The sequence below is a fragment of the Paramormyrops kingsleyae genome, chromosome 24 (assembly GCF_048594095.1).
Source record: "Paramormyrops kingsleyae isolate MSU_618 chromosome 24, PKINGS_0.4, whole genome shotgun sequence".
NCBI lineage: Eukaryota > Metazoa > Chordata > Actinopteri > Osteoglossiformes > Mormyridae > Paramormyrops > Paramormyrops kingsleyae.
This window is the reverse complement of record NC_132820.1, coordinates 8,950,551-8,962,971: the sequence shown is the minus strand read 5'-3', so window position 1 is coordinate 8,962,971 and position 12,421 is coordinate 8,950,551. Positions and strand designations below refer to the sequence as shown.

At 42.3% G+C, this 12,421-nt stretch overlaps 1 protein-coding gene across 1 annotated transcript in view; it reads right to left on the bottom strand.

Annotated features, from left to right (window-relative positions):
• The window catches only part of LOC140582295 (G-protein coupled receptor family C group 5 member B-like), a 40,461-nt gene extending 28,809 nt beyond the window's left edge, over positions 1 to 11,652 (bottom strand). The window contains exon 1 of the mRNA XM_072706591.1: positions 11,592 to 11,652. Within this exon, the coding sequence (XP_072562692.1) occupies positions 11,592 to 11,606 (15 nt within the window). The 5' untranslated portion in view covers positions 11,607 to 11,652. The remainder of the gene's footprint in view (positions 1 to 11,591) is intronic.
• Positions 11,653 to 12,421: the final 769 nt, after the last annotated feature.

Here is a 12,421-nt window from a genome sequence, read left to right as displayed (position 1 = left end):
AGGTCTGAAAACAGGACTTTTCATTAACCTCCTAGGATTTTCTCCCAACCTACATAAGTCTGGTATCATTTAAATCAGGAGACAGTCCTTATAAATAATTATTTAAAAACTCCTAAACTTTTTGTAAGGTACGGCCACCAGCAACACCCAAACCATACAGGTGCCACAGCCATTTCAATGAGACAGCTGTATCTCAGGCCTGCCTCAGCCACCAAACTTGAATATATCCTGTAGGACAGTACTGGGGAAGGGCCCTCCAACTTCTGTGCTGATTGGTCAAACGGGGGCGCATCAGCAATATAACATGTCTGTATAAACCCGGAAAACCAGTTCAATTTACATTTTTCTAATTTCTGTTCCAGTGACATATTACTGGTTAAAATCCTTTGCACTGCATGTTCTGTGAGTCATGCCAAATCAAGATATATGTACCGTCCAATGACAGTGATTTGCATTCCCTCGTGATGTTTAAAAACTCCATAAATGACATATTCCTGTAACTCCTACAATGTACACCCCACCTAGTTCATTCTGGTAGCAGGTCAATCAGGACACTGCCCTTATGGATGATTCATTAAAAAAAACTACCTGTATGCTATGGCCACCAGCCACACCCAACCTGCACCATTTCCATGCTCATTTCAATCAACCACCTTAATCTCAGCCGTGCTCCAGCCAATCCTCACCAAATTTCACCCACTAATGTAGCACAGGACAAGAGACAGACCCTCCAACTTTGGTACCGATCGGTCAAATGGGGGCGCTACAGCCACTGTCCATATACGTCTAAGACCCACCTTAGCAAATTCAGCTGAAATGTCCTTATTTCTCATAAAACCTTCGAAGAATTGTAACCTTTCCCTTCAACTCAGTCTTTATTTTTAATTTCCTTTCATTTTTCACCCATTTGCCTCATAGAACATTATCAGACTTCATTTACACATGAGAAGGCCTGAAAGTATTGAATAGCATTTATCAAATGGAGCGCTGACTCCACCTGCTGGCCAAACCATTTCCATGCCCATTTCAATCAAACAGCTAAATCTCTGGCATGCTTCATCCAATCCTCACAAAATTTGACCCACTAATTTACCACTGGCCCACAGACAGACCCTCCACCTTTCGTGCTGATTGGTCAAACGGGGGCACTACGGCCACTGTGTAAATATGTCTAAGACCCACCTTGGCTAATGCAGCTGAAATTACCTTAATTCTCATCAAACATTCAAAGATTAATCACCTTTCCCTTCATCTGAGTACATATTTTTAATTCGCTTTCATCTTCCTGCCATTTGACTTTTAGAAATGTATCAAACTTCAGTGATACTTCAGGCTGTGTACACTGCAGCAATTGCAATTTTTCCGACATCTGGAGTCACCACATTTCCCTTCTGTTTCTCATCTACCCCTTTTCCTTTGCCCTAACTTAATGAACATATCTACTGTAATGTCCAAATGTCAGGTCTCATCCTATCATAGTAATATTTCCTACTTCCTGACTATTTAAATGCATTGGCCATCAGTTACAGTCTGTACTCCATTTCCCATCATTACTAAACTACTCATTTTATGCCATTCACTCCATTCCTCCCCACTGCTTCTGTCCATTAGCTTTGGACCCGTTCGTACGGAAGAGGATTAGGGCCACTTTTACTTTTTTTCTCAGAATTCTGAGTTTAGAAAAAAAGTCAGAATTCTGAGATTAAAGTCAGAATTCAGACATTAAAGTCAGAAATAACATAATATTTTCATGGTGGCCCTAATCCTCTTCCGTACTTCTTACGCCTCTCAATCAGAATCTTTGCCCATTCTTCACCTGCAAAGGCCTCTAGCTCAGTGATGTTTGATGGCCTCCGTGCTGAAACTTCCTTCTTTAAATCCCACCAAAGATTTTCAATCAGATTTAAATCTGGTGACTAAGAAGGCCACTCCAGGATGTTCCTGGATCTTTTTCTCAACCAAGCTTTGGTTGATTTGGAGGTGTGCTTGGGATCATTGTCTTGCTGGAAAGTTCAATGATCACCAAGGTGCAATTTGCCAACAGAAGGCATCACATTTCTCTTTAAAATGGCCTGGTATTTCTGGGAATCCATGATGCCAGGTACACGATCAAGACTCCCGGTTCCTGCAGCAGAAAAACAACCCCAGATCATCAATGACCCACATCCATGCTTGACCGTGGGGATGGTATTCTTCTGGTCAAAAGCCTGGCCTTTCGCATGCCAGACATACCGCTGGTCAATATGTCCAAACAGTTCCAGTTTGGTTTCATCAGTCCATAGAACTCCCAAAACTCTGGAGTCTTATCCAAATTCCTCCTGGTATATTCAAGTCAACTTTTGACAGTCCTTGAGGTCAGGAGTGGAGAGCGTCTTGGAGTCCGGCCATGAAGTCTTTGTTTTTCAGTGCACGTCTTATAGTTGCCACTGAAGCACTTGTACCAGCCTTCATCAGGTCATCCTGTAGGTGTCTTGCAGTCACACAGGAGTTTCTCTTAGTTGTTCTGGCTAAGTTGCTAAGGGCCCTAGATGAAATTTTGGGCTTTCTTCCATGGCCAGGCAGGTTTGCAGATGTTCCATGCGTTTTAAACTTCCTTATGATGCTCCCAATGGTGACTCTTGGAATGTTAAATGTTTTGGAAATCTTCTTATGCCCAAGGCCCTTCAGGTGTGATGAAATAATCACCTCTCTCAGCTTTTGTGGAATCTCCATTGTCTTTCTCATGATTGCAGCTCACCTTGAATACCTTCATGGGTGGGGTTTATATATGCTAATAACTACAAGAATAACAGGCGAGCATTTAGCTTGATTAACGCAATCTGGTATTTAAAATCCAACATTTTAATAAACCAACAAAGGCCAGCCAAACAACACAAATATATGCACGTTAACATGATTAAGAATATTTCATATCGTGATTCCCCGGTTGCACTTGCCCGTTCTGCAGCCAGACCCTTCTCGATATTTCTCGGATCTCCGAGGGCAAATGGAACGCACCATTATTCGTAATACACTTACTGTATACACACTGCAGGCGTTCTGCAGCCACATCCTTTTGACGAAAACCGAACTTTCATTTTGACTAAGCGGAAATACCGAGCTCGGCCTTGTCTCAGCCGTAGGTGAGTACTGTCTCACACACAGTGTGTAATCGTTGTAAGTGGTTGTGTATACTGGGGTGTCGCATGTGGCTACATGTGATTGTATTCGGTTCTTGCCTGATCCTTGCGTATCTTGGCCACTGTGTGTCCGCCTTACCGTAGAGGCAGATTAACATTCCACCTGCAGACAATCACACCCCATGTAGCATCCGGTGGCCAATGGGACACTGTTTTTTGGGGGGGGCTAAATCTGAACTTTTGATGTCACTTTGGGGCGACACGGTGACGCAATGGTTAGCGCTGCTGCCTCACAGCAAGAAGGTCCTGTTTTCAACCCACTTTTTGTGTGGAGTTCGCATGCTCTCCCCATGTTTGTGTGAGTTTCCTGCCCTGAAACAACCATATTTCCACAGTCCAAAAGTGTGCAGTAGGTGGTTCAGGGAGATCTCAAGTGTCAGAATTGGACAGACCATCTCTAAATGTGTGGTTAGGTTAATTGGTTACACTAAGTTGGCCCCGTGATTGGTTGAGTGTGAGTGTTGGCGCCTGCGCAGGGTTGGTTCCTGCCTGTGCCCCCTGTTCCCGCGATAGGCTCCAGCCCCCCCTGTGACCCCAATTGGGGCTCAGCGGTTACAGTTACGGTGATGGATGGATGGATATCACTTTCACTTTGAGGAATCAGCCAAGGTGTGTTCAGCTGTTGTTTTTTCACTGCTTGGATACATCAGCCCTGCGCGGCCACACCTCTTACCCCCAAGGGCTGGTACTGCAAGGGCATGTCTGTGAGAGGTGGCTGTGGATCGACGTGAAATGTGGTTACCCTGCAGAATAAACCAAGCCACTGCTAAGATGGAAATGACTCATCTGAACTCCTCCGCCGTGTGCAGTATCTCCGACAGTTTCAGTAGCGCTCTTCAGAATTATGGATCAGAACAACCCACAATACGCAGGTGAAGCCAGATGGAGCTATAATATGTGATATATTATATCTAATATATATAATATTTATGATATTGATTATTGTTAATAAAGTTTTTACTAACTTTTACTATTTATAAAGTTCACGTCAGTCAGCAATATCAACTCAAATTGATCCATCAGACTAATACAAATATATCTTAAGAAATACTGATATGTTAAATGATGTACCATACGTCCATAGCTGTCAATGTTTTGCTAGTTTCCAAGAACAGATTCATATACTAGTCAGTGATCAACTGATATTCATTTAGGTTATAAATACAATACAGATGGTTATAATGAGATGCTTTTTTTAATGTTTAAATGTTAGAGGTCAGACTCTGAGGATGCAGTTTGCAGGCAGCCAGTTTTTGAATTTTTTTAAATGAATATTCTTCATGCATATGAGCCCTGACCTATTTCATCTCGATCTTCTCTGGCTGCAGATGGATGGTCACACTTCTGCTCCTCTGCCTTGTACACCATCTCCTTGCTGTCTTCGGGGCAGTCTTATGTGAGTAGATGCCTCACACTGACTCTGTGGGCTAATTAGCTGTATATGTTAATTCTGATCTGTTTTATTAATTATATGATGGTGTGAGTGTCTGACATGGGTGTCGGCTGTAAAATCCCCCCCTTTATAAGGGACGGTCGGGTCTCTCACTGTGTTCCTGTAACTAAGCTGCCTGGTTACGCTGTAGCTGCTCTGTGTGATGATGCTGATTGAGCTGAATTTAAGCTGTGGTACGTAATTAGGACAAATTCCTAATTGTGTAATTATACTACTGATCTTTTAATGACTTTGTTCTGTATGTTAATCAATTGTAGCTGTTTCTCCTGGAGAGACTGTCACGCTGCCCTGTGATGGACCGGAAGATGGAGAGAGTGAGGTGGAAGTTTTGTGGAAGTTTGTACATAGGCCTATTTGCTGGTTTCAAATTGGGACTTGGTGTGAACATCATCACTTTGTAAACTGTTCTCAGGTTGGATCCATCCGACAGAATAACTTCTCTGTGGTCATTAATGATGTCAGACTGCAGGATCAGGGGGAATATAAGTGTCTGATCAATGGTGCAGAAATACAGATTAATCACCTTAATGTTAAAGGTAAGTAAACCCTCTGACCGGCCACCTTAAACCTCAGGAGACCCCGTCTGTGTGAGGCAAACCCTCCTCCAGCTCAGCCTGCCCCCCTGCCCTGCTTGAACAGAGCCCCCACCCAGAAGATGAGAGCAGTAGGGACCCCCCCTCTGCAGCTCCTCTCTGTTCCCAGGCCCCCTGGTCATTTGCGTTTCACACACTGCTGTAGCTCTGAGGCTCAGACTGACTCTGCTGCTTGTGTTTCTGTGTGTCTGTAGGAGGCCGGAAGCGAAGGGCTGCAGAGACCCCACCTGCAGGTTTGTGCAGCTTTACTTTACTATGTTTAATTGAAGCAGTTTTTATGTTGACGTCAGGCCTGTTGGACACGACACACCCTAATCTGTCAGCTCTATGGGTGTGTCCGAAATCGCGCACTTGCCTCAGTGCACTGAGATGTAGTGCGTAGTGCGCACTGCGCACTTCCTTCTGTAGTGCACAATGCCATGGCTAAGTGCTGTCCTAAATGGAACACTAACATATCACCTGAGCATGCAGTTCATTCACATTGACTGTTCATGGTTATTTGTGGGAGGCTACTGGGCAGGATGTCAGGCTCAAACACGTACGCACATTTATACGATAGTCCTGATTTACCCAAGGGGAGACTGCGTATATATTTTCGTACATCTGGTTTGATAATAAATCTGGAATTTCTTCTGCATACCATTATCTGTTCGTTTCTTTTTTTTTTGTATGTGGCATGATGATGACAATGACTGTGTGTTTTATTTGGTACAGGACCAGCTGATTTTGTTTCTTTTTCCCTCCCCAATCAGACAGTCTTGTTTGTAAGCAGAACAAAGACAAAGAAGTTCCTGATGAAAACCCTCCAGGTGAGTTTATACTCTGTCTGATAAACATGCTTCTGCCCCAGAGTGAATCCTACACTCTCTGATCCTTCAGTTACGGGTGATGCCAGTTGTTTAATGACCTATGAGGGATCAGAGGGGACTCAGGGCTGTGTAGAGCAAGCAGCTGTTTGCAGGCTGAGGGTGAAGATGTCAGAGGGTCATGCTGGCTGTGCAGAGCCGCCCAGTACCTGCAGTTCACAGCAGATACAGTCACCACACTGTGGGCCTCCTGTGATATTAGCCATTATAGAGAATGTTTAATACTGTGTTTGACTGGGTGTTCAGGGGACAGCAGGTGGGGTGTTAAGGGTGTGGTTCGGAGTGACATGGGGTCCTGCTGTTGTACCATTGAGGAAGGTCCTTAACAGTCAGGGGTCAGATGGGAAGCTGCTCTGGGTTGGGCTGTTGGCTCAGTAATGTGACTCTGCTGGATGTTACAAAAAGTTTTTAATTGAAGATTTGATGTCTGTATGAAAATGTAATTTTTATTCATTCTGCAGGGGCCCCTCCAGATGTACGGCTGACAGAGAACTGGCCTGTGATTGTGGGGATTTTGGTGATTGCAGGGATTGTGAGGTTCATCAAAAGGAGGAGGAACCAGCCAGGGACTCAAATGCGGACTGAGCCTACGCCGAATTCTGAAGGTGTCCCACTTAATGTAATTGTACCGAACTCCCCACAGATAAATTCGGATAACCTTGCGCCCAAACCCTCCCCCCAGCAGTGAAACACAGGTGAAGTAAAGCATGGATGGATTTTTTTTGTAGGGATGAAAAGAAAAACCGACGGTGAGACTAATGTGTTTTGATAAGCTGAAGTGGACAAAGGCTGTTCTGCATTTTTACCTGCACAAAAGAATGTGACTCATCCATCCCCTCTGGCAGGCGCTATAGAACTCGGTACACAAAGGCCAGTAGACAAAGGAGCAGCTTCTTCCCTCAGGCCATCACCCTCATAAACAGCTAAGCTGCCACCTGCCTCATGTCAATTTCCCCCCCTGTCTACACTCTACGTCGTACCTTATAATGCACAATGTTACCCACGTGGGCTTGTATATATATTATATGTTTCACACTTGTAATTTTTTGTATAGTGTTTATTGTTGTATAGCTTGTATAGTGTCTCTATGTACGAGAGTCTCAAGCTGCCGGAACAAATTCCTTGTGTGTCCCAGCACACTTGGCGAATAAAGGCTGATTCTGATTCTGATTCTGATTCTGATTTATACACCTGTGGCTATGGAAGTGATTGGAACACATGAATTCAATTATTTGGAGGGGTGTCCCAATACTTTTGGCAATATAGTGTATATGTGCTTTACCGCTACATGGACTATGGATGTGGGGCATTAACAATCGGATTTATATGACCAGATGCCCGTAAACCATGTAGCGCACAGTCAGCATTTAAAGTTTGCGGATACAAAGGTGAATCTTGGCTGTTCATGGAACTCAGGTTGTACACTGACAGTATGCAAACTCTTAGCCAGACACACTACGGGTAGAGATGCCTTTCCAATGCCTTCACAAGTGCCAGTGTTGCACATTGAGAAAGTGACATAGTACCAATAATTGTACATTGGAAAATAATTGTACATAAAACTGTGCATTTACTGGTATTCAGTGCTGGAATGAAGGAGTCTGATCGTCTGATGGTATTTTTTGACTAATAAGTCAGACTGGAAGTATGTTTAGGGGTCGTTTCCAAATTAAGCACAAAACAATAAGGTAAAAAAAAAATCTATTTAAATGTTTTCATTTTGAGAATCGATTCTAACATTTTGATTGAAAATCTGTACTAGCAAACTGTAATAGTATGATAGTTAAATAAATGCATTGGAACTGAGTTCTTGTGCTGGTTCTTTTGTTCACTGCTGTCGCTCGTCACATGTCCAAAATGCTCCTCCCACTTCCTGTACGACAGATAGTATGACAGCAACCCCCATATATCAATGCATCTGCCTCCCTCAGAGGTAACAGAAACTGAACACTGGAACACCAAGGCGATCAACTAACGGTATAGCACTGTATGTACCTGTGACCTGTCCACATAGTTGTAGTACAAACACAAATTATTGAGGCACAAGCTGCTCAGTCTGTATTGACCCAATTTTGTTTATAAGTCCAGTTTCACAGCAGGGTTCTGGCTGAGGTGTCACTGCTGGTTTACTTCCACTGAATTCTCACGTCATGGACGGCTGCTCAGTCACCTCTGCTAAGTTATCATTTCTGTCATTTCTGTCATTTATGTCCTAAATACCAGATCTACCTACCAGAGACATATTTCCCGAACGCCGACTTGCGCCGCTAACTTCCTAACCCGGTACCCCCCGCCAGTACTCGCCTTATATCATCACAATGCGGTAATCTCCCCACGATACGCTCCTTCACATATGACAGCTGCAGCGTGGATTCCAAGCAGCACCGAGCATAGGGAGGCCTCCCTGCTCTTCTGTCGCTGGTATTTTATAGCCTCCATACTTCTGCCTCACAGGTGTTTCCTATGAAACCTTACCTGTCACCATGAAAATCCCCGCCTACAAATGCCTAGCAACACACACATATCATATTCTAGTTAAAATGCTAGCTCAAATTATTTTTCATAACTGTTAATTTACTGATATTTGTTAACATGTATAATTGTTGGTAATTTAGGTAGCAATAAATTCCAATAGTGCTATAATTGTTGTCACTTTCACAGATGTGTTAATTTCACTAGTTAAAAAGAGTAAGTACACAAGCTGTGATTGTTTAAAAGAATGTAACTGTTCATTATTAGTGTTATATTTAAAAATAAAAAATTCTTATCAAAAAGTGTTTGTATTACTTTTACAAATAGTCAACTATATTTTTCATACAAATCTAAATGGACATATTTCAAATAATGTTTTTGCTGAGATGGCCAGTCAATTTGAGAAAACAATTATTTTGTATACTACATAAAGATGCAGTTTTGAGTTGCGATTACGCAATGACGTCATCACGCAAAGTAATATGTTAATAAGAACCTATTTATTGTGCATCTGGATGTAATGTTTTAATATAATATACACTCACCTAAAGGATTATTAGGAACACCTGTTCAATTTCTCATTAATGCAATTATCTAATCAACCAATCACATGGCAGTTGCTTCAATGCATTTAGGGGTGTGGTCCTGGTCAAGACAATCTCCTGAACGCCAAACTGAATGTCAGAATGGGAAAGAAAGGTGATTTAAGCAATTTTGAGCGTGGCATGGTTGTTGGTGCCAGACGGGCCGGTCTGAGTATTTCACAATCTGCTCAGTTACTGGGATTTTCACGCACAACCATTTCTAGGGTTTACAAAGAATGGTGTGCAAAGGGAAACACATCCAGTATGCGGCAGTCCTGTGGGCGAAAATGCCTTGTTGATGCTAGAGGTCAGAGGAGAATGGGCCGACTGATTCAAGCTGATAGAAGAGCAACTTTGACTGAAATAACCACTCTTTACAACCGAGGTATGCAGCAAAGCATTTGTGAAGCCACAACACGCACAACCTTGAGGCGGATGGGCTACAACAGCAGAAGACCCCACCGGGTACCACTCATCTCCACTACAAATAGGAAAAAGAGGCTACAATTTGCACGAGCTCACCAAAATTGGACAGTTGAAGACTGGAAAAATGTTGCCTGGTCTGATGAGTCTCGATTTCTGTTGAGACATTCAAATGGTAGAGTCAGAATTTGGCGTAAACAGAATGAGAACATGGATCCATCATGCCTTGTTACCACTGTGCAGGCTGGTGGTGGTGGTGTAATGGTGTGGGGGATGTTTTCTTGGCACACTTTAGGCCCCTTAGTGCCAATTGGGCATCGTTTAAATGCCACGGCCTACCTGAGCATTGTTTATGACCATGTCCATCCCTTTATGACCACCATGTACCCATCCTCTGATGGCTACTTCCAGCAGGATAATGCACCATGTCACAAAGCTCGAATCATTTCAAATTGGTTTCTTGGACATGACAATGAGTTCACTGTACTACAATGGCCCCCACAGTCACCAGATCTCAACCCAATAGAGCATCTTTGGGATGTGGTGGAACGGGTGCTTCGTGCCCTGGATGTGCATCCCACAAATCTCCATCAACCGCAAGATGCTATCCTATCAATATAGGCCAACATTTCTAAAGAATGCTTTCAGCACCTTGTTGAATCAATGCCACGTAGAATTAAGGCAGTTCTGAAGGCGAAAGGGGGCCAAACACCGTATTAGTATGGTGTTCCTAATAATCCTTTAGGTGAGTGTAATACACGGCGCCTCAGAGAGTAGAGACATGACGGGCTTACGCTTGTCAGATACTACATGATGACGTCACGTATATGCAAATTAGTGCGTGACATGATGTTTTTATATTTCATCTTGACTTGCTGCCACGTACGCTTTCCACTACTATTGCATTTGAAATCGGATCAGTTATTGTTAATATTGTATAGGTTTACATTATGAGTAACATTACAGTAATGGAACTTAAGGGAGCATTACATTACTTAGCAGCATATAATAGGTGACTTCTGAATTGTGTCGCATCTGTTAGCCTCTGTAATTATTAACAGTATTTCAATTCTTTTCAGAAAACACTTCATTGTCTAATACTCGGTCGTGAGATATTTTAGACCACGTTTTATGACCGTGAAAATGTACGTATGCATTTTCTCCGTCGTCAATACGTTGCCAATAAGCCTGCCTGCTTTTGTTGGCTGCAGTGGTATTGGACTTTCTTAACAGCGTTGATTTAAAATCCTTATAACCTTGCGTAATTAGCATGCAGTCTTCCTCCGTGAAACACAGATCGCGCTATGAGTCAAACGGTGCCTTGCGTTGCCGAACATGCTCTACATATGTGAACGCGCACAAACTCCAATGCAGTTAACACCGATTTAACTAACCAACTTCTTAACTGGCGTCGTAGTACTGCATTTATTATGTCCGTAGATAGATCGATTAGAATGTACACACACACCCACCACGCATATGACCTGTACAAAATGCATGCATGAGAAATCATGGTAATGTGTTCATGTACATGTATGTCAGGGTTACCCTATGCCACATTTGATTTGCTCAGATGTGTATGATGTGTATTTTGGCCCATATTATCTTAATATTATGGTGCTCTTCCCCTCTGAGCCTTCTGCAGCAAGTGTTATGCAAATTGAGGACAATCTCCAAAGTATTGATGCAAAAAAGACTGAATTCTGAATTGCAAATTTTATTCACCAATAAAAAGTGATTCACTTTAAAATGGGTTTCTACAAAATATGTTAAAGCATTAAAACTATGACAAAATTCTCAACTAACACTAGGACTACAAAAAACAGAAATATGTACAAATACAAGTACATTTTGACCCCAACCACATTTTAGGCGCACAAAAAGCACTTTTAGGGTGCACAAAAAAAATTGTGCACCTAGCACTTTTTAGGTGCACAAATTTGTGTGCGCCTGCATTTTTCAAAGGACAAGCCCTGTTCATCCCCAAGCAAGCCTAAGCCAGCTAGAAGGAAGAGGAGGAGGTTCACGGAAGCCATTTCTCACAGAGTGCTTAGAACACGATGCCGAGCTCAGCAGTGGTTTTCGTTTAAATACCAAGTGGTAAGTAATCATCGAAAGTTCTAGAACGTTCAAATACAACGTGCTACAGTTTGAATGATAAGAATTATTATTAAATATTATGTCACAGTATTATAATTAATTGTGATTTATTCGTTCTCTAATATTTTACAGTTTATTCGTTCTGAAGTTGAAAGTGTTGCTAAAATAAATAAATCGCCATAGCCGCCTAATGCGTAACGAAAGTTATTGTATTGTAGTGAGCGGTGAGTGACCGCACTTAAAGTTTATTAAGTGAAGTGTATTACCTGCCCCACCCAAACTCTGCCCGTGATTTGCATTTTCTCCTCCTGTTGTCATGGGGTTTCCTCCAGGTAATACAATCCAAAAACATTCTGAGGTTAATTAGAATTACATTGTGTGAATATGTGAGTGAATCATGTGAGTGTGCCCTTCAATGAGCTGGTCCCCCATCTTATGTAATACATACAACATAATATGCAATAATAGATGTTTTTAGTTGATACCTTTATTTTTTCTGGTGCTTGAGGTAGTTGCTTTATGTTCAATGTATATTTAAGTGCATACATACAATGCAACATGGTTGGTGTTAGACATTTTAAAAATCACTGCTGCCAAAAATGTTAAGCTTTGTGATTAATTACATAATTCTAGTGCATGGGGATGGTAACTTAATCATGAGTATCTCACTGATACCTATACCAGGCCTGGGATTCAAACCGACGACCTTCTGATCATAGGGCGAACACCCTAAACGTTACACTATCAACTG